The sequence below is a fragment of the Rhagoletis pomonella genome, unplaced genomic scaffold (genome assembly GCF_013731165.1).
Source record: "Rhagoletis pomonella isolate Grant_MI unplaced genomic scaffold, Rhpom_1.0 Rhpom_scaffold_00008, whole genome shotgun sequence".
In the NCBI taxonomy this organism is placed as follows: Eukaryota; Metazoa; Arthropoda; class Insecta; order Diptera; family Tephritidae; genus Rhagoletis; species Rhagoletis pomonella.
The window spans coordinates 46,733,051-46,760,603 of NW_023458562.1; the positions used below are offsets into that span (position 1 = coordinate 46,733,051).

The following is a 27,553-nucleotide window of genomic DNA, read 5'->3' on the forward strand; positions in this document are numbered from 1 at the left end:
AATTAAGCTATGAACCATATTGAAATAAATTTTAAACTAAAAACTTTGCATTTTTTTTCCTAAATAAAACTGTGTATTTGAGTTAATCAGGCACTTAAGTACTTCAAAAACATAAACAAAATCAATCGATTGAAATCAACCGAAAATGTTATCATAAATTCGCGACGTCCAACCATGTTCAGGGTTGTGATTCTGTGAATTTTTCATAAATAGTATATACTTTTCCAATTGCTCAGCTGACGCTGGACCCCAGTTGGACTTTGGTTTTATGGCTTGATTGAATTTCTGTTGAAAACATAAATTCATTACACACATTTTATAAAAATTTTCTGATTATTCAACTAACACAAACCTGCATAAAAGTATTGCCCGGCTGCTTGTAGACGGTATATAAAGCCCAAAATGGCAGTTGACCCACACCAATGAGCCATATCAGCCAAGCAATATTGTAAATATATTCCGGATACTCCATACCCTTATATTCAAGCGGTTTGTAGTTGATCAGCGTATAGACAAGCACGAGAAACAGGAGACCAGGTGTGAAAATGGCCCAACAGATGCGCCAATAGAACCCGGTCTTTAGATTGCACATGAACTCAATGTCCTTGCAGAAGCGTTTGACGCCTATAATTATTGAAAAAAAGACATAGGAATTTAAATACTTTACTAAGCAAAGTCTACACGGATCACACTCACCATAAATCCATGAAATAGTCACAATCTCGCCTATGGCCAAAAAAAGTGCAATGAATGAACAACCAAAGAAATCCACCAAATTCAGTAGATATTGTCCACCAGGTGTTGTATAGATCAGGCCACAAAGGAAGCTGCAGATTGCGAATCCGATTGTGATTACCCATTGTGGTATGTGATCAAAACGATCCTTAAATACTGTTATAACACACGAAGACATGCCAATATTACTGCCAATACCTTTGAAGAAGGAATTACCTTATTATTATTCTCCGCTCTAACTTTATCTCCAACGGTTGTCGAAAGCAATACTTACCTAATACGAGGAGCATGAAGAAGAAGAGCACGGCAAAAAATTGCGGTAAATATTTAAATTTTGCTATAGCTTCTGGATATGAGATGAAAGCCAAGCCTGTACCACCCTTAACCACTTTCGATATATCTGTGTTGTTGGTTTCCAGCGCGAGATTGCCAAGTATGCCGAAGATAACACAACCAGCGAGTATTGAGGTAAAGGAGTCTATTGTCGTCACGATCATTACGTCCCTGTGGAGTGAAAGAATGAACAAATAATGAAAAGTTCTTCATATTTTTGGGTAATTGAGATCTTAAAAAAAGCGCAAGGAAGCAGAATATTCAACGGTGCCTTTAAAGTTCATCAATCTGAAGTTATATTCGTCTAAGTTTTCTTTTTTTTCGAATATTCATTTGAAACTTTTTAGGGTTAAAGCACCAAATTAAGGACAAAAAAGTTATGATGATTAATGATTTGTGAAACTGATGCTATAGTAATAATAGAAACTCAGAAATTATCTATACCCTAATAGAACATCCATATTTAACTACACACATTCAAAAAATATCGATATTCCTATTAAAATATGACACCTAAATCACTTTTAAAAATCCTTGGAATACCTGAAAATAGTCTTCAACACTTTTTCAATTCTCAAATGTCTTATAAAACAAATATACAGTTTTTTTTTTGAACGAATTTCCGTCATAAAAATAAGAGTATATTTTGGCACTTCGACTACTAGCGTCGGCTAGTGGTTTTCAGTGAAAGTCGTGATCAGCACTGTCATTTTGTTAATTAATTTTTCCGTTTGGCAACTTTTTCGATTCGGTGTTACATGTTTCATAAGCAGAGTAGATCGTCGGCTCTAATAGGCCAATACAGGCCAATTTTGATTACACATTAGAAAGTGCTCCGTAAGAGCCTTCATATGAAAAGGCATCGCTTTTCTGTTTAAACTCAAGAACAATGTTGTGCGTTGCCTGTTATAGGAAGACCAGGTAAACTAAGAAGTTTCACAAGCCAAAAAGTTGTACCAGCATCCATCAGCTACTAGAATGATGTGATCTCTAACAAACTGTTTCAAAGTTACTATGCTACGGCTACCGTATCCTTTCCGGAAGGTTATCGTACCTTTTCCAGCCAATTCGTCGCACGACTAGAAATATTGATATGATCGATGGTATTCAGTAAGGGACTTTGTCTAAAGCTTTCGGGGTTGCCTGATTGTCATAGAAGATCACACCTTCTTATAAAACTTGAGCCCAATTTAAACAGTTACAGAATCTTTTGATCTTTTTGGAGATATTTTTGACCACCTGTTTACATATATAGGGTTGTCCATGGTTTAAAGCTTATTCGCTTAAATACTTCCATTAGAGTAGCTTTAGTACTTAGTACAGTACTTCTTCATCTTCTGCAACACCTTTGGAAACGCATGCCGAGTCTTTCTACATGTTTTCCTATTAGACAGTGCCCGGTCAGAGCTCCCGCAATGCTAGATATCTGCCCTTCTCAGAGAGTATATTCCTCGTGGCCTTTTCCGATCCCATTCAAACTTCTTTTTTTTGGCGCTGTAACCGCCTAAGCGATTTTGACCGAGTTCAGCAAAGCACGCCAGTCGTTCCTCCTCTGTGCCAACTGACGCCAATTGGATACGCCAAGTGAAGCCAAGTCCTTCTCCACCTGATCTTTCCATCGCAGTGGGGGCCTCCCTCTTCCTCTGCTACCACCAGCGGGTTCCGAGTTGAATACTTTCAGAGCTGGAGCGTCGGTGTCCATTCGAACGACATGACCAAGCCAGCGGAGCCGCTGTATTTTAATTCGCTGCACTATGTCCATATCGTTGTAAAGCTCATACAGCTCATCGTTCCATCGCCTGCGGTACTCGCCGTCGCCAACGCGTAAAGGCCCGTAAATCTTCCGCAAAATCTTTCTCTCAAACACTCCAAGAGCCGCCTCATCGGATGTTGTCATTGTCCATGCTTCTGCGCCATATACCAGCACGGGCATGATGAGTGACTTATAGAGCGCGGTTTTCGTACGTCGAGAGAGGACTTTACTCCTGAATTGCCTACTCAGTCCAAAGTAGCACTTGTTGGCAAGAGTGATTCTACGTTGGATTTCAATGCTGACATTATTATCGGTGTTAATGCTGGTTCCCAAGTAAACGAAATTCTCTACTTTCTCGAAATTGTAACTGTCAACAGTGACGTGGGTGCCAAGGCGCGAATGTGCTGACTGTTTGTTTGATGACAGGAGATACTTCGTCTTGTCCTCGTTTACCACCCATGCGCTTTGCTTCCCTATCCAACTTGGAAAAGGCAGAACAGACTTCGGGGTTTTTGTTACCGATGATGTCGATGTCATCGGCATAAGCCAGCAATTGCACGCTCTTGTAGTAAATTGTTCCTGAGCGGTTCAGTTCTGCAGCTCTTATTATCTTCTCCAACATCAGATTAAAGAAGTCACATGACAGGGAGTCGCCCTGTCTGAAACCCCGTTTTGTGGCGAACGGCTCGGAGAGGTCTTTTCCAATTCTGACGGAGCTAGTGGTATTGCTCAACGTCATTTTACACAGCCGTATGAGTTTTGAGGGGATGCCAAATTCAGACATAGCGGCGTATAGGCAACTCCTTTTAGTGCTGTCAAAAGCGGCTTTAAAGTCGACAAATAGGCGGTGAATGTCGATCCTTTTCTCGCGGGTCTTTTCCAAGATTTGGCGTATTGTGAATACCTGGTCTATGGTGGATTTGCCAGGTCTAAAGCCACACTGATAAGGCCCAATCAGTTCATTGACGGTGGGCTTCAGTCTTTCACACAATACGCTCGATAAGACCTTGTAACCTATGCTTAGAAGGCTGATCCCGGGGTAGTTGGCGCGAATGGCGGGGTCACCTTTCTTGTGGATTGGGCAGAGCACACTTAAATTCCAGTCATCGGGCATGCGTTCATCTGACCATATTCTGCACAAGAGTTGATGCATGCACCTTATCAACTCCTCGCCGCCGTAGTTGAATAGCTCAGCTGGCAGGCTGTCAGCTCCAGCGGCTTTGTTGTTTTTCAGCCGCGTTATTGCTATACGTACCTCGTCATAGTCAGGCGGTGGAATGTCGACTCCGTCATCATCGACTGCGGGCTCGGGTTCTTCTTCTCCACAACTTTCCGTGCTGCTACCATTTAGTAGGGCTCTGGACATCAGTTACTAGGTCGCCATTATTGTTCTTACAGGAGTGCGCCCCGGTCTTTAAACCTTCCGTAAGTCGCCTAACTCTCTGGTAAAATTTTCGGGCATTCCTCCTGTCGTCCAGCATTTCAAGCTCTTCGCACTCACGTATTTCGGCCTCTCTCTTCTTGTTGCGGCAAATACGTCTCGCTTACCTCTTCAGATCCCTATTGCGGTCCCACATAGCGCGCGTTGCGCCCGATCGCAGCGTGGCCCTGTAGGCGGCATCTTTTTTCTCTGCAGCTTCCTGACACTCCTCATCGTACCAGTTGTTCTTTCGGGCTCGCTGAAATCCGACTACTTCTTCGGCGGCGGTACTTAATGAGCGGGAAATGTGGTTCCACTGCTCGCATATGTCGGTTTGTTGAAGAGTGCTCTCTGAGAGCAGGTGTGAGAGTCGAGTAGCGAAAGCGCTGGCTGTCTGTTGTGATTGCAGCTTTTCGGCGTTAAGCTTTCCTTGCATATTTGGGCGCACATTTTTTGCTGCACAGAGGCGGGTGCGTATCTTGGCTGCAACAAGATAGTGGTCCGAGTCGATGTTTGGGCCTCGGAGTGTGCGTACGTCTAAAACACTGGAAGCGTGCCTTCCGTCTATCACAACATGATCGATTTGGTTTCTCGTTTTTCGATCCGGAGACATCCAGGTAGCTTGATGGATCTTTTTATGCTTGAACCTAGTACTGCATACTACCATGTTTCGGGCCCCGGCGAAGTCGATCAGCCTCAATCCGTTGTCGGACGTTTCGTCGTGGAGTCTGAATTTTCCGACGGTGGTTCCACAGATCCCTTCTTTGCCCACCCTGGCATTGAAGTCGCCAAGCACGATTTTGATATCATGACGGGGGCAGCGCTCGTACGTGCGCTCCAAGCGCTCATAGAAGAGATCCTTGGATGCCTCATCCTTCTCTTCCGTCGGGGCATAGGCGCAGATGAGCGAGATGTTGAAGAATCTCGCTTTGATGCGGATTGTGGCTAGACGCTCGTCCACCGGGGTGAACGACAGTACTCGGCGACGGAGTCTCTCTCCCACCACAAATCCAACTCCGAATATGCGCTCCTTTACATGACAGCTGTAGTAGACGTCGCAAGGCCCTATACATTGTTTGCCTTGCCCCGTCCAACGCATTTCTTGGATGGCGGTGATGTCAGCTTTTGTCCTTACGAGGACATCAACCAGCCGGGCAGAGGCACCTTCCCCATTAAGGGTCCGGACATTCCAGCTGCATGCCCTCAAATCGTAGTCCTTTAAACGTTTACTGTGGTCGTCATCATAAGGGGGGGTCTCATCCGAGGCTTTGCCTTGCTTCTTCACTGGAAGTGGTTTTTACGTGGCGGGTCCCAAGCCCAGCGCACAACCCATTGCTGGGACGGGGTTGGTTTCGCAACCAAATACACGTTTATATAGCGAGCCACTTGCTCCAAGCAGACACCCGCTTGCAGCCGCACCTACTGGTGAACAGACGCTGCAGACTTCAGTGAGCCCTTAAACCGAATAAGTCAGAGTGGCCCCACCGAAGCTCCCTCTCTTTCTGCTGTGACCCAAGGCTCCACTCGGATTGGTTACCGCATCTCGCACATGGTTTGCTCACGTTGCCCAGAGTGCGCGAACGAGGACGCAAGAGTCGGGATTGAGTATAGCCATGCAACTGTAACTGCATACCCAGCGCAATGACTATACCCCATTGCACTCCATTCCCATTCAAACGTCGGCCTGGAAATTCGACAAGTCGTACTTTGACTCCATCTGCCTCCAGCTTGTTTGTACATACTTAAGTTCTTTAAGTAGTAGCTTGCAAGTTGTGCATGGCAACCCTTGCGTTTTTTATCAGGAATAATCTGCTTGGTCGTGCCTTGCCTTGCAAGTTCCCCTACCATAGAGTTTGCTTCTATGTCCCTAAGACCAGAGGCCCAAGCGAGATGAAATCTGTTCAGCTTGGCCATATCCTGCGCAATTTTGGAATAAAATGTGAAAGAGCTCAGAGCTTTGATTTCAGCCTGTCTCTTACTAAAAATTAAGATGTCACCATGATAGCTTAGACTGCAGCGTGGAATATGCAGGGCCTGAAATCAAGCTAAGTTTCCGACTGACATCATAAGTAAAATATAAACGTTTTTTCTAATAGCAGTCGCACCCCGGCAGGCAATGGCAAACCTCTGAGTGTATTTCTGCTCCGGAAAACACCTTTTCATAAAAATACAATCGCCGTTCGGAGTCGGCGTAAAACTGTAGGTCCCTCCTCTTTGTGTGACATTAAGGCGCACGCCACAAATCGGCGCAGATGCAAATCGGCCAAACGCTAACAGTGATATCTCTCAGCAAGGAGTAGCGTGCGCTTCCGTCGGTTATCCTACCAAATCCAATGGCAGAAAATCTAAAATAGCATTCAGAGCATCGTTTGTGCATATCATACTACACTAGGGATAGGTAAATTCGATATTCGAAGCTTCGATATTCGAATTTTAATCGAATTTTAGCTTCGAAATGGCGAATTTTTGAAATCGAACTTTGTGTTGCTGAAATTCGGATAACATCGAATTTTTCTAGAAAAAATCGAATTTCATATTTATTTCCAAAAAATCAACTCTTCAACTTTTTTGTTTCTGATTAAATTTGTCATCACTGTGTGTGGCCCTCCATTTGTCTTAGGGATGCAAGTAAAAAATACATGTTTTTCGATCTGATGCATCGAAACAAAACATCTGTGCCAAGAAGGAACTGTTATTCTTAAATAAAAAAAAAAAAATAATGTAAAGTATTTTTTTGTTGATTTTTTATTTTAAATTTTTAGAGGCTTTTACGTTGGTAAATAGCACGAAGCTTTTGCCTGAGATGACCCCTAGTAAAATTTTCCGGAGAATAATTTTCTAGAGTATACCAGTCCTCTAACGACCTTCCAAAGTTGCTTTTTGCGGTATTTAATGAAGTAAGGATCAAAATGGCCCTTTTAGGCGGGAGCTAATAGGTTAAAATTATCTACGAAAATATTTCCCATGAAATTTTATTTTATATGTCCTAACCTTTAATTTCGCTCAGACATTTATTTTAACTATTTTTTTTGAAAACTACTTAGGCCGAGGCATGAAAACTTTAGTAGGCCATGAAATACAAATACGAGCTAACTTTCGCAAATCCGCCGAGTGTTTTACTACTGGATGGGTATACTTCCAGAAAATTTTAACAAAGTCCGGGCTGGTTTCGGCTGTCCTACAGTGTAATTTGAGTTTAATTTTTTAAATAGGTGGCCACTCTCTTCAATCACCTCAAAAATATTGTAATTGTTGCATAGTATTTTAAGCACAATACTTCTTTAACTAAATTCGACTTTTCAAACAGGTGGCACCCCTCTTAAATGTAATTAAAAAATAAAGTTCATTTAAAATCATTTCGATTGATACCCATATTGGGGTAATTTATTTAGCTTATTAAATAATTTGATTTGGATTTTCTTACATACATTCATATGGCACAAAACTAGAACCATATTACACATCTACAGTGCAAGCCTTTTTGAAAATCGAACGAACGATACAGATTTTATGACTTGGTTTTAAATATTTAACGCAAACATCTGCGGAAGCAATTATTTGAATTTGATTTTCTAACCTATGGCAACCCTTTTCATATAACTAAAACTATGTTGCAAAGGACAAGCCTTTAATTTTACACCTAATATTTTTAAATTGAACGAACGATACAGATTTTATGACTTGGTGTTAAACACATATATGTAATACTCCTATATTGGCAGTAAGAGCTAGTACCGTCCGAAAACACTACAGTACAGATATATCAATAAGCACGTACGAAAGAAAAGGAACACATACGTTTATAAATAAACATGTACACGACACATTTACAAAAACGGCACTCAAGTACACAATACATTGACAAAAACAGTACTAGCCTGTCTCGCAAAATCGAATTTCAACCCCCCACAACCCGTCCCTATACTACACCTTTGCTCTCTGGTGAACAGTCGATTATTCCATACAGAAGAATTCAGTCGTCCAATTAGTGTGATAAAAATTTCAAAAAATTTCATAAATTACTCACTTGTGAACGCGCTTATGAAAATTATTATATGAAGCATACATGATTAGCGTGCCAAAGCAGATGGCTAACGAAAAGAACATCTGTGTAATAGCAGCATACCAAACCTACCATTGAATAAAAATCAAATCAAAACTTAAGTAAACAACTATAATTGACGATACTTACCTCAGGATTAAGTAGCTGATCCCATTGCGGTTTTAGGAAGTAAACTATACCATCCCAGGCGCCAGGCAAAGTTAGTGCGCGCCCGAGTAGAGTAAAAAGTACGACATAAGGAAATAAGGCTAGAAAATACGAAGCTTTGCCAGAGCTTTGAATGCCTGAAGAAAAATAAAATTGGAGAAAGCATTAATAAAGCTCAACACATACATACATACATATGTACGTACACGAGTTGTAGTAGAACTTACCTTTAATCAAAGTAACTGCAATCAAAACCCATACCAGAAATAAATAGATCACAAGATCCAAACTTGGCGTCCCGATACCATCTTCAATATTATCCTTTTCGCGCAGCACTACCTTGCTTTAAGTAAGTAAGTAAAACTTAAGTGACTATTTAAGTACATACATGCATATTTATAAATTCATTGTGCCACTCGTACTTACGTGAAATACAACTCTGCTGAGGAGACCAATTTCTCATGAGATGTATTGCCAATTACGCTGGAGTTGTAGGTGGTGATTGACGCACAATTGGCGCCCCATTCCGGCTGACATGTCGCCCAAGGTAGCAATGGCGTGAAGGAGGCGAGTAAGTATTTGATTGTCAGTGCCATAATGGCTGCATAGTAGGTAGTAGCTAATGCTGTAGCGTAAACTTGGCCATACGCAATGCCTGTGGAGTTGGGAATTACGGTTATAATACTTAGATCGATACTTTATTTAGTTGTTACTTAAATTAAATATTTTTGTGTACTCATAGAGATTAAGAAGAAATTGAATGATGGAACTTAAAAAAAAATGGAAAATGCTTATTTTACAGTTGTTTGGAGTAAATCAGAAATAGTCGGTGTAAGCGAGGTGAATTTCAGAAGTTTCTCATTTGAGCATAATTGTTTCAATAAACTTTGCCTGTACGAAAAGGCCTTTTGAGCCTACTAATCTACCGTTACACACCAGAGTTTGGCCAGAGCTATTATATACTATACATACTCGTATCTTGCACGCTACGGCGGTTCTACTATGCCAACCTTGCAACCAAAAAGGTGAATTCGAAAGATATTTTTCTGTAGATGACAAGAGTTTTTATGGTTTCAAAATTGATTGCTTTTTGATTGAATGGGTCAATTAAAGGCGAACGCGGATACGAAAACGAATATAAAGACGGGGACGAGTAGGAAAACGAATACGAATACGATAACGACTGCGAAAGCAAATGCGGAGGCCAATAGGAAGGCAATGACAAATACGAATAAAAACCACTGCAAAGACCAACCCAAAAGGACTACGAATACAAGAACGAATACGAATATAAAGACGAATTCGGGGAGTAAAACCAATAAGAAAACGAAACGAATACGTTTACGAAAGTGAAAATCGAATAGGAGGACGAATATAAAGACGAAGACCAAGACTAAAGATGAGGTTAACATTAAACTTAAGATGCATTTCAGCAATATGAAAGCACTAGAAATTAATGAAAAGAAGTTTCACTTTAGTAGTGTGGTCCAGGCGCAATGGGTTTTGATTTCTTGTTAGTTTTATTTTTTTGTTACCGTTTTATTTTTTTTTTTTTAAGAAGAGCTTTTTTATTTTCACATTTAGTTTAGTTTCGTGTTTTCGCTTTCAGGTGTTTTTGTTTCTGCATCTTCCAGGAGGGTTGTTATGGTTTCAAAATTGGTTGGCAAATGATTCAGGCTATCATTCGCTTATTCGCCTTTTTCTTTCTTTGAAAAAACCCGGTTATCTATTTTCGAATTACGAAAAAACCGGTGAACCGGCATTATTTTACATAGTTTTCATACAGTGAGAATGCTTAAATATGTTGCAATGAAGTCATGACCAAAAATTACAATAAAACTATTAACATTAAAGATACTTAGCATTTATTTAGAACAAAGCAAAGCAAAATAAGTTCAAACTTTTTCTTTAAATCAAAAGTAAAACAAATAAAAATCACTAAAAATTCACGCTTGGTCTCATTTTAAATTTTTTTTATACTTTATTGCATTTTTTCTGACTGGAATGAACAATCCTCGCATCATTAATTCCAGAAATAACAAAGGCGGTGACGTAGTGATCGATGTCCAGGGTATGAGGGAATACTTTCTTATTCAATTGAATGATAACTGCAGAGAAACCAGCAGAAAAGATAAACTCTAGCATCCAGTCGAGGACGAGAATAGCAGTTTCGTGGGTGAGAGGCAACTAGTCTGCCAGAGTTCGGCGTTGAGGAGTTGATAGAGTGCATGAATCATGTTTTGTGAAGGCAGATTCGGATTTCGGCACTCAGGACAGTTGCTATTTCGAAAAGGTGTAGCACTTTGGTTATTCGAAAATACGCATTCCAGCCTTGAAATCCAACAGAGAATCACTCCTGCCAACAATTGTCGTTTTGGGCTGAACAGGCAATTGTGAAGTAAAGCCCATATAAAACCCACTCCCTATCCCTCATCATTCCTGTACTTGTATATGTCGCAGAAGCGTGGTCAGTGACAAAATTCAATGAGGACAATAATGAGCTCATACTCGGCGATGGCTCATACCGCATACGATAGAACTTTGGGCTTTGCGAACTTTACAACCACATAGACATAGTGCACGGCGGCCTTGTTGGCTTGATGAGGACGTAATTGGTGCAATTATTCCAGACCTGGAAGTATTCAACTCGTTACCCGCTGGTGTTAGCAGGGGAAGAGGAAGGTCCCTTCTATGGTGGAAAGACATACTGTGGGAGAATTTGGCTCCACTTGGCACAAAAGAGAAACGACTGCCGTGCTTTATAGGGCTCGGCAAAACTCGTTTAAACGATCGGGCATGTTTACTAATAACAATTAATGCTCGTATTAATGGAATAGGAAAGCTGTAAAGAGTCCTTGGCAGAATCAACGTAGATCATGGGAGTATTTAATAGTTGTATTTTCAGACAGATTCGAATTAAGCGTATCCAATCAGGCTCTGGGAGGAAGCTTGGTAAATGTAAACGATAGAAAACAATTTGAAGACTCTAAGAACATTATGGTGGCCCACTCAGTTAAAGAATAATGCTAAAAAAGTTGGGGCCCTCACAAACAATGGTGAAATTTAACACCAACAACATTTGCAACAGAATTTGGAACTAGAAACGTGTACGGGATATCGGTATCCGCGGAACCCACGGTAGCAGTTTTAAAATGACCTGGAATGTGGGGTACCGGAAGATGTTTAAAATTTTGGGGTTGGGAGGAGAAACATCATTTCCCGACACTCTCGATTTAACCCGCGACTTCCAGAAATACAGAAAATCGTAACAGAACACAAGATGTGATATCTTTCATTATGACGAGAGTAGAATATATATTTCTAAACTATACATATATCCATTACGCTAATTAAGCTTGTTTAACTACAACATCCGATTTAGGAGGAACACTTTTTCGGATTATCTAGCAGAATTTCTTTATCTAATTGAATATTTAAATTAAAAAATCAAAAGTTCTGCAACAAATCACCTTTCATAATGGGTGCCATGTCGAACACCTTCACTGCACCGCGGCTTGCAAACTGTCCGATCAGCACCTCCATATAGTAGATGGGACGCCCGATGAGCAAGAGCACAATGACATAGGGTATAACGAAAGCGCCACCACCATTCTCCAGCGCTATGAAAGGAAAACGCCACACATTGCCCAAACCCACAGAGAGAGCTATGCATGAAAAGAGAAATTCTATTTCGCGGCTCCATTTATCGCGTTCACCACCACTAGCTGGCAGAATATCCTCCGCTACACTGCTGATGACGACCTGTGAAGTGGACTTTAGTTTCACATGTGAAAGTATATGTAATCTGTTTTAAATAATTTTTTGTTTTCTTCGCTTACCGCTTCATCGTGTTTCACTCGTTCAATGTTTGTATGCAAACTATTTTCTGGGTGCAGTGGATCGGCTTCGTCCGCTACAAATTTGTTGAATTGTGCTTTGGGCATATTTGCATTGATTTAATACGTTATTGGCGCGAAAGTGTGAAACATGTGGTACTGATGTAAACTGATAGAAAAGGTATTTTCCAAAAAATTCCGCTTATAGATTTGTATGTGGTTATGTATTTATACTCAAGGCTTGCCGATCGTGAGATTGCAGTTTGATCTTGAGTTGATCTTTTGAAAAACGAATCGTACTGCAATTTACTGATTACGCACACGCGAAACTAATTAATATGTAATACGAAGCAGCAAAAAAGCTAATGCATTTTCAAACAATGTTTGTAAATACATAAGTCTGGTATTATAGCATCTATCAAAGACGGCATCAGTCAAATACAGATCAATTATATGTGATTAGAAATTGAATTTATTTTCACTCTATAATCTGCTTCAAATGTTAAAATCATTGACCCCGAATCCATCTGCTCTGATGTCATTATTTTCGATTTCAAACTACGGTAGAAACTTTCAGCTGCCCTCATGAAATAACAAGATGGGTACAATGTAAGAGAATCCCATCTATGGCTGGATTGTCGGCTCTGTTACACTGAGAAAAGAGTATAGTTACTTTTTATTTAACTAAATATGTTTCTCTCAACACATGATTTGGTTAGCTGATTTCATTTTCAGTATACCGGCTCATCCAGGAACGACTCCAGATATACTTACCCTAAGCCCAAAATTTTAAGGCGGATTTGAAACGTTAGATTAAAAGGTAAAACTTGCTCTAGAAACACTATAAGGACAGTACAGCAAAGTTAGGCTATTGGGTTGAGCCATATGGTCTAACCCTACGAAAACAGATTTGGTGCCACAATACCTCTTCGAATTTAAGGAAAAATGCCTCTAAGCGATTTGACTGCGCGAAGCACAAATAATGTAGTTTGGGTGTCCGGGCACATAAATATTCCTGGAAACAGCATTGGGAACAAGTTGGCACGGAAGAGCTAATATGCAGTCATTAAATTCTGCCCCAAATGCCGTCAGGCCAACTATCTTCAACGACGGCAATATTGAAAATGACAATCACAGGTGGTCCACGAATTAATGGGAACAGGTCTGAGTATCTAGTTATCCTTGATCATCCCTCCGTTCGCTTAGAGGTTGCTTTTATCATCGAACACTGTATAATGGGAATACGGAGAGAGCGTAAAGGCCTTCGTGCTACGAGGAGAAGGTGAAAATTATCGGGCACTTTATCTACAACTGCCCTGGCTTGTCCTAAATACGGCAACATAATCTGAAATATGGAACGAAGAACTGTATGAGCTTTACAACGCCATGTACACAGCGAATTAAAATACGGCGGCTTCTCTGGTTTGGACATGTTGTTCGGATGGACAGCGAAGCTTCAACTTTGAAAGTATTCAACTCGGAACTCGCTGGTGACAAACGAGGGCGAGGGAATCCCCCACTGCTAAGGAAAGACTAAGGGGAAGGACTTGGCTTAACCTGGCAATTCCAATTGCCGCCATTTAACACAGAATAGAAACGACTGGCATGCGTTGTTGAACTCGGCCAAAGGATCCCTGAGTATTTACAACCTTCTCCGCTGTGTACGGCAAAATAAGTGGATCCTTTACATGGGAAAGTAGATGTGGTACATAGCAGGTCACACTAGTAATATCACAATGGACCTTCTGGCTGATATATGACTCCACATTCCGTCAACGTAACTTAACCTAAGCTATAGCGAAGCCCAACGGCGAAATATTCTCCGTGGAACAAAATAAGCTTTAACAATTTTTCATTTTCTATTTTTTACTACATTAAATAAGAATGGTAAATGCACACGTCCTGGCAAGATAAATTGCAAGGCTGAGCTCTCCAAATTATTTGTATTCTCTGAACTCTCTTCCAAATATTTTTCTATTAGGCTGAAATTGATTTATGCCTAAAATCGAACCAAAAAACGTACTTTCAACACGTTTTGAAATAAAGCACTAAATAGATTTTTTTTAGATAAAGTGCGGATGATCACCGTAAGCATAATTGAAACAAAAGGACCAGCGGCGCCACATGTGTGCGAACTACAAGGGCAATGAGAAATTTACTAGTACATATAATCGATGGAAAATCTTCCGAAATCTTCCGAAATCAGAAATGGTGCCTTATAGCAAAACGCATGTGGCTGGTAAACAACCCTAGTCCAGACCTGACTAGGTTACATATATGTAATTGAAAAAATGCAAAATTTTGGTTTTGAAGCATCCCTAGGTGCAAAAAAGAATCATGGTTTCGCTTAGAGTTATTCTGGAGATAAAAAATATATAGCGTGAAAGCGGAAGAGCATAATAAGTACTGTCAAACGCGCCTTTCATATTTTTAAAGAAGTATTAAGATCATGGAAGACTTGTAGAAAAATTATGTGGAACGAGTTGTGGGGGGTGTTTTTAATGAAATTAAAAACGAATTACGTTCACATATGACACAGATTTTTTTATTACTTCGAAATTATACTCTAGATAATTCGGCTTATGGTAGATCTAAGAAATCTAAAACTTCTTTTCGGTAACTCAGGCATAGTAGCACATAGTGCTTGAAGCCCTTGCTTAGTACTGGCCTTATAGGTATTCCATCAAGATTTACCCAGTGGCCCATATATGATACCTATGGTGACCATATGGTATGTTCACGAATTGTGACCCGTAATCATTACTACCAGGGTTCGCAATTCCCTCTTTGTCTGGTTTTGAAGGAATTTTTGCACTTCTTTAGAAAAGATTTAATTGTTTTGCAGGCGTCAGTATATCAGCAAGGGAGATTCTTGATGTAGCTGGCAGCTCCTGCTATACTATTTCACTTATATTAGGTCATCCAAAGGCTCGTAGTTCACTAATTACGTCAGCAGTTACATGAAAGTCACAGTGTCGCAGTAACCACAAAATGTTAAGCTTTTTTATATTCCCGGGCAATTCTTAAAGAAGCTGTTTCTTGGGAATCTACATCAGCTTGTTTAGCAATGCAGACTTTGTTTTGCTATACGCACTACCTTTTGCCAAGTACCAGTCCTTTATCTTAAGCATTGCAACCACTTCCTACTGCGAAATTATTTTCATTTTATCTAAAGCGGGAAAGCAATTATAATCTGCGTCCAGATGTCAGTTCCATTTTCCGTCTTGCTGTCGTCTGTTGCCCATGAGAGTGTCTGGCTATTTTTGAAGTAGGAAAGGTACCGAGGTACTTTCTCCGAAAAGAGAAACTGGAGGTCAGTTTGTCATTTGAGGACAAAAAATTCTTAATATCTGACAAACCTTCGAAACAAGTTGGAGCTCCGCTCATCGCTAATCCAGAAGAATTACGCCATATCATATCTTCATCGCTAAATCCAGGGTTTGTAGCTTCAACAGAGCAGTAAGAAACCGCGTGTTTACCCAGACAACTCTAAGGGCCAGTTTTTCAGTGCCAGTTTAAACTTAGATTAAGTAAACTGAGTTCAAATTGAATAGCTGGCTGACATTTGCTTGGCTGATGTTAGTTTAAACTAGCCAGATCAGGCACTTAAACTGAGTTTAAACTACGGCCGTGCACTGAAAATCTGGCCCTAAGAAATTTCTCTTGCGCTAATACACAAACGTCATCTTTTAAGATGGGGTACGATTGATCTTTGCATTTCCTTTGATGTGGAATTGGCTACCAAACAGCACAAGTGTGGTGGAAGTACACCGACTTGAGATCATCCCCTTGCAACCTATTAATTTGTACAAATATCATCTTTACGAGCGATATTCCAGATAATGTGCAGTGGTTTCGCCTTAAGATTGTCTCATCCACCCCATGTCACCTGTCTGCTGAGCACTTATAGTCAAAGTTAGGGTTGTCAAAAGTCCCTTCAGCATCAGCTAAGCCTTCCTTCCACCTGCATTCGGTTTCATTTCAATCTTTGTTACAAGGTCCTCCGGACATTGAACTCTGGAAATAACCCTTGGTATAACGTAGATACTTTAAACATAGCGTTATATGCTCTTTAGTATTAAAGATGTCAGACTTATCAGAATGAAGCATATTGCTAACGCACAATCGCCTTTTGCTTGTTTGGGAATCGAACGTTTCTCCAAAAAGTGGGTATATGGTTAAACGACAGGCAAGCGTTAAAAGTTCTTATCAGTGGCTTTATGAGCCTTCCTCTCCCACGCTTTACCACCTTGAGATATACGCTTCTGGTGAGGGTACGGATGAAACGATACGAGTAAATACAAGTACATACTCGATACTTATGGGCTGTATCCACCTTCAGACCATACAAATCGTCAGAACCTAATGCGATCTACCTTTGCTTCCTTTAGCAAGCAATTAGGCATGTACATGCATACATACTATATAGATACGGTGACCATATTATGAGAGAGAATACGGGACAAAAAATAAGTTTGCAAATTTTTTCCACAACAGCTTACATAGTAGGTATATTCGACCATTTTTTTGAAAGAGAATCAAATAAGCAGCACTTTCCACTCGCAAAACCGCAAACCAAATTTTTTTCAAAAGATTCTAATTAAAAAGTTTTAAATTTTGGTGAAACATTTGCAGAATTGGTTCTTATAGTTTTTTTGCACAAAGTTGGAAATTCGGTATTATATATTTCATAAAATAAATAATAAACTTTAAATAAACTAAGGAAAAACTTACTAAAATGTCGGGTCGCAATTTCTATTTTGGTCACTGTATGTACTTCTCAATTCGTGTCACAGGTATTCAGATTAGAAAGTAATAACTGTTTATGGAGAAAATTGCGATCATATACCAACATCACTTAAAACTCCATCATAGGCATGCCATTTTAATGAGCTGTTAAGGCGTCGAAACACCGAATACGGGACAAATACAGAAAAACAGAACATTTGACGTCCCATATAAAATAAAGAAATTACCAGGACAATGGGTCAAAAAAGAGGACTGTCCCATATAAAACAGGACGGATGGTCACCGTATATATATAAACCCTTGCCTTTACTACCAGTGTTGCCATTTGAAATATTTCCGACTACATTGAGCTTTTTTATTTGGACTTAGCTTTTAGCTTTTACTTGAAATTACTTAGCTTTTTACTTTTGCTCAAAATATTAAGTGCAAATTTAAATAGTGTAAACATGTTTTATGCAATTATTATTGTTAGGTATGGAATGCAAAACAAATACAAATCGATGTCTGAGTGGAATATCAAGCTATCTCGGTGGCCAGTTCGAAAACGTCCTATATCAGAAAATTTTTCAACAACGCCCTATTTTAGAATTTGATTGAAAAACATCCTATATCAGCACATTTTTAATGGATTTTCGTTTAATTCTGAAAAAGGGCATTCTTGAAAAGCTTTCTGAGAGCGTTTTCGACCTGGCTGTCGCGATAGGTCGATCTGTCGGCATGTGAGAAGCTGGCCTCGAGTTGTACTCACCGGGTAAAGAGTGGGAGTACTTTTTCTTTGGTAAGTTTATTAGGGGGATACTAGAGTATTGGTTTTCGCGCGATAACATAGACATAACTAAAACTTTAATTTAGCTTTATTTTTTTGACCACTTAGCCTTTTCTCTGAAAAAGTTCTGGAAACACTGCTTACTACCCAGATCAGATTCCCAGCAGATGAACAGAGACTAAGCTTACATTCTTACCGAAGGCAGTAAAACCTGCCAGCTAGCTTTGTCTTACCGACATGGAAGAATTTGCGTTATGTCCAGCAATCTGGCCACCTTACTGGCACTGACGTCTCAAGGAATTAGAAATCTCCCCATATAACAATTTTTTTAAATAAAAATGTCCCCGGCTTCGACCTTAACTTGCTTCAATGAAGGTTCTGATTTTTTTTTTTTTTAGTAAGCCGGCGATTCCTCTGAAAGACGCACCATTGTATTGCGCTATTGATTTCTATCTCGGTCAGCTATCACTGCTTTGAAATCCGCAACTTCACACAACTTATAAATGCATATAGAGGCGATTAAAAGTAGTATAGCGCCACTTTTTTCTAGCTCAAGTTCAATGCTCTACTTGAAATAAATGTTCTATCTACAATTTAATTTATAATTATCATGCAACTATGTATAGGATGAATGTGCACTTGTATGTATATTAAATAAAAAATTATACTAATAAATTAATATAATCAATTAATGTTTGCACAGCACATGCTGGGTTGAGACGCAAAGAAAAGGTGAATAGTCGCTCCACTATGCCGATGCAGAACTGGCTACCGCAGCACAAAACCGCCTTTAGCTTGCATTTTTTTATCAATGATTTATACCTTCGAATATATTGTTGCTGTATACAAAATTCGGCAATCTTGTCAAGTATGGTTGTGTGTGGCTATTATGTAAGCCGAGAGGGTACGAATTCTTAATTATTCTTACGTCATAAGGTTGGATCGCAGACCCGAAGCTGATGAAATATTTTCAATGATGACGTGTAGGGACACGTTTTTCGATACGATACGATACCATATCGATACTTTTGGCATTCGATACCGATATTTTCTACTCGATAGTTTAAAAACGATATTTTTTGGAATCGAGTACCAGAACCCTTGTATCGTATCGAATGTCATAAACTCACATTACAAGGATAATGTTGTTAACAATTCGTCCCGATATAAATTGGGCTTTAAAGAGCAGAAATGTCTAATTAGTTAGGATTGCATGTAGTGGAATTTGACCCCGCGACCTCGGTGTTTTAAGTCAACACATCAATCTCTACGTGCTGTTACACAATATGTTAGTGTTTGACCGAGATTCTCCTCCGATTTGTCGCGCGGCTTAATGTTGTGGCACAAAAGGGGTCCCTACAGTTTTATGTCGACTCTGAACGGCGCTTTCGTTTTAATGGGAAGCTGTTTTTCATTTTCCAGCTGTGCGCACTGCTCACCATTACACCACAGCGGCCTATATACGAGACCTATATTTAGATCAATTTTTTTGGATTTTGGTATCGATATTTGGAATATCGAGTCTTTTTAATCCCATATTAATGGGTACCCGATATTTTTAAAGCGATAATTTAATTGAGTACCATATCGATACATTCTGTTCGATATCGTGTCCCTACTGACGTGTCACCCCTTCCCATTTGATCGCAGCACTCAACTATAAAGTATGGAATTGGGCAGGGAAAAAATATTTTTTTACCTTCCCGACTTAAAAAAATTATACCCAGAATACTACATAGAATGTCTAAATTCCGAGGCAGCTGATCGCCCAGTGCCTCAGGGTCTGGCTGCAGTGACCTTACTTACCAGAGAGAGAGTGGTCCGAAGTGGCCCAATGATTGCATTAAGGGTTGCCCGCTGTTCTTGCTCCAGCTTTCTAACTACTCTAGTACTTACTTTCGCTTCCACTAGACAACGGCTCTATTTAAAATTATGAGCTTAACTGCCCTTTTATAGATCCACTGCCCACTCATAATTTCTCGGACAAGTCTTCTCCACTCTTCTCATGATAACTTCCTACGTATCTACTTAGAATCAAACACAAGTGCTCGACTATCTCAGAAATCGAAATTCGGATGCCTTCAGTTGAAAATAGAGTCGAGGATTGGTATTTTAGATTCCATAGTGAGAAAAGAAAGTTCGTCTTAGTAGGATTTACGGTGAGTCCAGCACTCTGATCATAAAGGTTATTATGAAATTTGCCCCTGGTGAGAGAACACCATCTTGTAGTGCGCCTTTGCTTAGCCTACGCTGGAGGTATACTTAGTTACGCTTACCCTTACTGTGCGCTTGTTGAGCTCCTGATGCGCAATCTCTAGGAGTCCTAATTCCAATGTTCATATCACTCAGTCTCGGAAGGGTTTTGCCAACTGAGCAAATTTAGAGCAGTCTCCCGTACCACTGATTTAAGTTTATCGCTCAAACAAGGCGACGCTCATCCAACAGGTCACTGAAAGCGCTGCCCTGCAATCTCTCGGTCCGAAATCGGAGGCTTCTCCTGAAGCTGCACTGCATGAAAAATGGGCAAATGAAGCTCAAGCGAGTTCTCACTACTCATAATCAAGTACATACTTATTTTCATCTGAGATTGCCTCCTCCACGGACTTGGCTCATGCGAATTGGAAGGACTAAGCAAATAGGAATGCAGTCAATAGAATGTAATGTTTCCTTATGCAACAAGCACCTTAGTACCTTGTGAAATAACTTCAATATTTAAATGTAAACTTGTTGTTTACTATATGTGCATAACTAGACTAAAAAAAACGCATATCTTAAATTGCCAGATCTCAATCTTTATAAATTGATGTCAACGAACTTTGTTTGCATATAAAGAAAGAAAATTTACATTATAAATTGTAAAGGAAATTAATCATTTAATCATTATTGATTGCATAGTCAGCACTTACTTATAAACAATGGTAATTAAGGAATTTCCCTTTATTGTTATTCAGATTTTTTTGAGATAAATTTAGTTTTAAGTAGATATTTATAAAAAATAAACATTGCATACAAATAGGTCTTTCATTAATTTATGCATTGCTCTTATCAGCTAATCTTATTTCAAGTTTTTTTTATTAAGACGCACAGTGCTTCCCTTCCATATAATATGTGGCAAAAATAGAATTATGGACGAATTTAAATGAAAGTTCGCTTTCTAGTAAACTGAAGACCTTAAATTGAAAAATGCAATTTGTTTTGGGATAACTTTCATACTTTCACTATAAATGCGGTTTGAATTTGACAATTTTTGTTCTTGTGGCATTTACATAGGTACGTTGTACATATAGTTCGTTCCATTTTCTAAAGTGAGGTGTCAAATGACAGGGTTTGGCCTGTAGATGTGCAATAAAGTTTTATTTTATTGCAATTGTTTAATAGGTTAAATGAATTAGTTATTACAAAAAGAGTATCGATTGAAATGGTTTATTCCTAAACGACACGTGGAAGGGTTGCCACATGTTTAAAAAATCGAATTCATTTTAATTAAGGGAATAAGGTAACTGAAATATGTATATCAATATGGGTATCAGACAAAAGAAAAATTTGACACATTTAGCAAGAATAAATAAAAGAATAAGTATAAGAAATAGACCCATCTTAACAATTCAATTAACTTATTAAAAAATTTGAATACAATTTTTCAACAGGTGGCAACACTTAAAAAAATAAAGATTTTTAGTCTGGCACTTCATTTTTGAAAATAGAGCGAATCGTGCAAATCTAATGGCACTGACAATAAATGAAAAAATGATTTTATGCATTAGCAAAAAACGCATTCTTCAAAAAGAGCAACAAATAAGCAGGTTTTTATTTCTGAATTCGAAAGTTAAAAACCGGTATTATTCAATAAAATAATAAATAATAACGTATTTTGACATATATTTTTTATTCATTCCATTAAAATTTACCATTTTTTTTAAATTTTTATTAAAAAAAATGTTTTTCTGGATTACGACAGGGACACCCTGTGTTTAATTTTATTCCAAAATTTGTATTTCTGTAGTTTTCTACTATCTATATGTAAATAAATAAAGTCAAACCTACATTTTATTTCAAAGAATGTATTTTAGACATTTATTTCCGTGAAGAGCTTACGCATGGCTGTGCTACAAAAATTCTTAGTATAAAATGTATCCACTTTAGTGGCTTCCTGGCGGCATATAATTTATTTTATAGGGAAATTTCTGTTTAATTCTTCTTAGTGGATAAATTACCTTTCCAAAAATATCAAACACGTTCGCATTGCAGACAACGAATTTTTCGATTTTTGCTCACTTAGGCGGCATTGTGAGACGGCTCGTTTTGTTATTAAGGAAAACAATGGTCAACATTCAACATATTGGCGCCGCACAGGGGGAAATATCGGAAAAATTCTAGCCGCGGCGCCATTATAAACGTATGAGCGTATTTTTCATTTTTCTTTAAATATGTTTATTTTATTATTAGTTAATTTAAATGTCAAAATGTTAAATAAAAGTAATAGTTAAATGAATTTAAAAAAAAAATAAAAATATTGAATACTAGATCGCCCCCACCCGCTTCGCTGAGTGTATGAAATTTTTGCGTGCTACATTGAGTAAAATTTTTTTCAAGAAAACTCGATGCAAAAACAGCAGGTTTAAAATTTGTTTAACCATCTTCAAAATATTTTCAAACTAAAACTTTCTTAAACTTATCACTTGTCATACTTTTTCAATTCAATTGATATTTTAAACTTCCATCCCTTTACATGTAGTTTAGAAATGAAGCCATTTTCAAATCATTTTGATTGATTCCCACATTGTAATAATTCATTTAAATTATTGAATAGTTCAAATTTAACCTTTTAAACAGTTGGCAACCTTTTTAAACCTCTTTCGTCTAACACTCATATTGTGATACATATTCAAAACCATTTCGATTCATACCAATCTATACCAATATATATTTTGAAAGCCATTTTTTTTTTGTTCGCAAAGCTCGAGAACGGCCGACCCGATGTGTTTTTAAATTTCTGATATCTGATTCGGACGTCTCAAGGATTATTATAGGCTAAAAAAATTTCGAAATATAGAGGGGGCGTGGAACCTCCCATAAAAACCGAATTTTTCATACCGAATATCTCTGGAAATGTTCATGGTAGAGTACTGGAACTTGGTGTGGAGATATATGAAATCAATCTTATACTCATGGACGGGCTATCTGTAGGTGTGTTTGTGAGTGAAATCCTCCTAAAACGCAGTTTTTTGTGTGTTTTTGAGTAACTCTGGATAATGTAGATTCACAAATTCACCCGCCACTTTGGCTAATATTCAAAATATGTATTGGTAACGGTAAAGGCAATACTATTGCAAAAAAGAGCTGCCACGTGGCGCTGGAGTGATTACGAATAATCGCCAAGTTAGAAAAGGTGCCGTGAATGTCAGAATAAATAAACCTGTTGCACCATTGAGTATATCGAATTTTTATGTGTTACGATTGGCCCAATGTATGTGACTTTTGCCAGTATTGTTATGCTTTAAAGCTTCATTCGAAGACACCAGGGTTGAGTTGTGCAGGGGTAAATCTCAAATCACCACCGATAGATCAACCGCCAAAAACCATCGCGCGCCTTTCACTGTAATAAATTAAAGTAAAAAAAAAAATTATTTTCATTTAAACTGCTTTCGTGAAACTTACTTTTAAGGTATTTAGTCTGAAATAAGTCTATGTATATTGGATTTCTGTAGAACAATTATAGGCATCCATTTTGAAATTGCTACCAACTATACGATAAAGTTTCTTGGACAGATTTACTTTAGAACCGGATCATTGTTGCCGCCAGGGAGTGAAGAGGAAATGTTCTTCAAATTTATTTCGTTGTGAGATTAACCGTTCTATGAAATGTTACACAATTAGAGAATTTCAGGAACTTCATCACGGACATAACGCTTTCGTTAGGTTATTTAAGGCGGAAAACGACCACCAAACCATAATTTTAGCCGATGTGCGTGCCAATGGAAATCGTAAACGTGAATTGTTGGTGAAAATGTTGGACCAAAAAGTTTCAATAAAAAAAATAAAAATTTTGTGCGTCCGAAGTTCGCCGGGTCTGCAAGTATTATAATATTTCATTTAAACTAAATAAGTGAATTTTTTTTAAATGTGGCAACCCTTGTGAAAGACTTCAATATTATTCAAAACTTTAAAACTTAAGGTTTCTTAACAATATTTTGTTTGACAACCATATTTTAATTCTTCAGATGGCTTGCGTATAATTAATTTAAATTTTACTTTTCAAACAGGTGGCAAGCCTTTTCAAAATATAATAAACTACAGCTTTTTTAAGCCTCTTGACATCCATTTTTTTAATATAATTTGCAAATAAATAAATCCCGTAATTGAAGTTGAATTAGATCTTTTATAAAGGTGGCAGCCCTCTTCCATGAGCAGAGAATGATTATATATATCTCCATACCAAGTTCCAGTAATCTACCAAAAATATTTCCTGAGAAATGCAGTATGTATGGGAGGTGCCACGCCCTCTTGCCTTATCGAGATTGTGAGAGAGTGTACAAGATTTCATGATGATCGGTTGAATAGTTAAATCCTGAAAGCGTAGCAAACAAACAAACTCACTTTCGGATTTATAATAGTAAGTAAGGACTGCACTGGCATTGAGACTGGAATTAATTCGCATTACTGCTATCTGTCAAGGTTCAATTTTGATCAGATCAACTGCACCGTTAATACGGATCAATATTGCCCGTCTGAGTATGATTTTAGAGTGAAAAGTTGCTAAGTCCGCTTTTTTAATGAAAACTCATATTTTGATATAGGAGTATTTCTAAACTGGCGTTACGTGACGCTCGTATGACAAAATGTTTGTTAAAAAAAATAATTGTAAGTCAAAATTTTAAAAAAGTTTATCTAGATTTGCATAGCAATTAAATGGCCCCTTATTCAGTAAAACAAATTGCAGCTGTTGGTAATAACGATTAAAAGATATTAGTAAACATATGCGCTAAGGCCAAAATAATACGAAATCTTTCAATAACGATCGAATCCTTCTGATTCGTTTAATTTAGCTTTGCTTTAAATAGGCAACCTATCATATTCAAAGTTTTGCAACCTACTTGAAAAAAGGGATATTGAAAGTTTTTTCTCTCCTCTAAAATTTGTAACAATGCACTTAGCAACTTTTCACTATAAGCTAGCGATATTGCACCGTCATCGGGTTCTGAGCTGGGTACGAAATTTCAAGTCTCTAGCTCATCGAGGATTTGGTTTAAAATTTATTATAATATTTGACCCAAACAAACATACTTACATATCGATACCTGAGTAGAAGATCGTCCTATATCGGCAGCCAGTTCGAGAACGCCCTACTTCAAAGCCTGATTGAAGAACGCCGTATTTTAGAATTTGATTGAAAAACGCCCTATCTCAGCACATTTTCAAGGTATTTTCAGCTGAGATACGGCGTTTTTGAACGGAATTCTGAAGTAGGCCGTTCTTGAAAAGTTTCCTAAGATAAGGCGTTATCGAACTGGCTGCCGAGATAGGCCGATCTTCCACTCAGCTGCCGATATATGAATACATACACAACAAATTAAATAAAAACTTGTAATAAAAAGCGAAAATTTCATAACTGGGTTTGATGAAGGAACCAAACTATTCAAGTGGCTTCCTGATTTTCACCTTTTTTATCTTTGAATATAAATACATTCAGCTATATTCTGTATATACATAAGGGTCATTCCATGTAAAAGATGAAAACGACATAAATTTTCAAATTCCCTAGTTATCTCTATTTCAGTTGTAACATCTTTTTAATTGACTAAATTCCTTTAACCTGCTGAAATGATGGTTACATGAACTAAGAAATCGATTGGTATTTTTTTTAAGGAATTTTATACATTAGTTATTTATTTATGTTAAAAAAAAATATCTTTTGCTTTGTATTTGTTCCGACGACGTAGTTATAATCCACAATTGATCACATGTGCCAGCTATCACTATGGAATAGGCCATATGCTTTATTCAGCTCAAACTTTTATATTTCGGCGCCGAAAGCCATAATGCCTAAAAAGCTTGTTGTGAGTTCTACATTAGGTGATTTTTAAAGTTTTAGGGGTTGCTTTTGACACTTTGCCCTCCTTCTCTGCGTACACAAATGTACAACAAGTAATTTTTAGCAAAAAAAAAAACCACTTCAACTCTCATATAAAAAAAAATATATATATATATCTCATGATCCACTGATCGGATCTTAACCAGATGAGTATGGGACCACCTCTGAGACACTACCTTTCCGATGCAAAAATAATTATCGAAATCAGTTGACGTGGTCCAAAGTTATGCGGTAACATAAATAAGTAAAAAAAAAAAATATTCCGACGAACTGATAACCTCCTCCTTTTTTGGAAGTCGGTTAAAAATGTACACGAAAGTACAAAGCAGTTGAGGCAAAGACAAAAAAACGCTGTTGGAAACCAACACACATAAAGGATTTACATAAACTTTGCTGCGTCTGTATGGTGGACGAGAAACTTGTAGAAAGCAGTGGATGAAGCTTCAGACCTGACAGAACGTCGTACTTGTGTTCGGCCATGCCTACTGATGACGGCTGAACACATTTAGATAGATACGCTCGGAGGATTGACATTGCCCACCGCTATTAGAACAAAACCTGTTTTTAATATTTTGATGTTGGTCGGAAGCTGGGCTTGAACCCAGCTCCTGCGGGATGGTAGCGCTCACTGCTAACCACTACTTCTGCGGATGGAATTTCGCGCATTTCGAAGAAGAAAAGGTTCTGTCGTAGAGTATTTAGTCCATGTAAGCCGCTGGGAACTTTTAAGAAGTGCCATTGCCTTGTGGATAGATTAAGAGCCAGTACAGCGCCCTAATTAGCTCGTACTAAACTAGTAGTTCCATTAGCATAACACACATCTCTAACGAAATATATTTATAACCTTTGTTAAAAAACCTTTTTCTCATCTCTAAACCAAGTAAAACGCTGCAACTACTTTCTTAATAGTATCAGTCGAAACCCGTATTCCAGCAGATTTTTTTTTAATCTCTTACGAAAAATCCAAGAAAATGTTCGGGGTAATCAGTGAATTTGCAGCATTGACTCTCCAACAAAATTGTGGTATTAAAATTGCACAGCACTTGTAATTTTATTTTTTTTTAAATGTTTAAGTTTATAGAAAATTGCATGTTTAATTAACAAAAGGCTTTCCACTTTACTCTTAATTGACTAACAGCTCGCGTCTACGGCACTCTACAAAAAATTTCCGAGGATTCACTAACTGCCGCGATCGCGCACTACAAACATATTTATTTGCAAATTGTTCGCCAGGATTGCTTGTATCTCAGAATTCGGTTACGCGAATTACAACCGCGCGGTGACAGTTCAAAATAACGACTGAATTGTATTCAAAACGACGGTGCAACGAAGTGAACGATCTTGCAAATCTAAAATATTCATAGATAATGCCGATTTTTTATGCGCATGTGAGTGCACTCATAGGAGTATGAGTATTTAAATACATACGCGCATGCATAGTCACTTACATACATATGTATATGTTAAACCAAAAGCTCATGTGCAATTAGATAGAAAGCTAAGATTTGATGTGAAATAAGGAATCTCTAAATAATTTAAATACGTACACAAATTATTTAGAATCTCCGTCAAATGCCAGCATAAGCCCCTAAATAGCTATGTAGTACATAGCAATAGTCAAATTTACACACATTCATATCTACTGTGGCATTTTATTAA

General features: G+C 38.2%; 1 protein-coding gene across 11 annotated transcripts; it reads right to left on the reverse strand.

Annotated features, from left to right (window-relative positions):
* LOC118744999 (sodium-dependent nutrient amino acid transporter 1) lies at positions 1–27,204 on the reverse strand. 11 transcript variants are annotated; one of them, XM_036478486.1, is made up of 11 exons: positions 26,851–27,204; positions 12,291–12,566; positions 11,922–12,225; positions 8,878–9,106; positions 8,679–8,794; positions 8,434–8,588; positions 8,269–8,372; positions 1,010–1,239; positions 697–933; positions 353–624; positions 1–285 (listed from the first exon to the last, which is right to left on the reverse strand). In XM_036478486.1, the coding sequence occupies exons 2-11, from the start codon at positions 12,393–12,395 to the stop codon at positions 136–138; spliced, it is 1,902 nt and encodes a 633-aa protein (XP_036334379.1). In that variant the 5' UTR covers positions 12,396–12,566; positions 26,851–27,204; the 3' UTR covers positions 1–135. The 11 variants fall into 11 exon arrangements, with proteins under 11 accessions (XP_036334379.1, XP_036334384.1, XP_036334378.1 ...); XM_036478491.1 differs by having other exon boundaries at positions 54–285; positions 11,922–12,213; positions 12,291–12,456; positions 27,016–27,204; XM_036478485.1 differs by having other exon boundaries at positions 54–285; positions 12,291–12,456; positions 27,016–27,204.
* Positions 27,205–27,553: the final 349 nt, after the last annotated feature.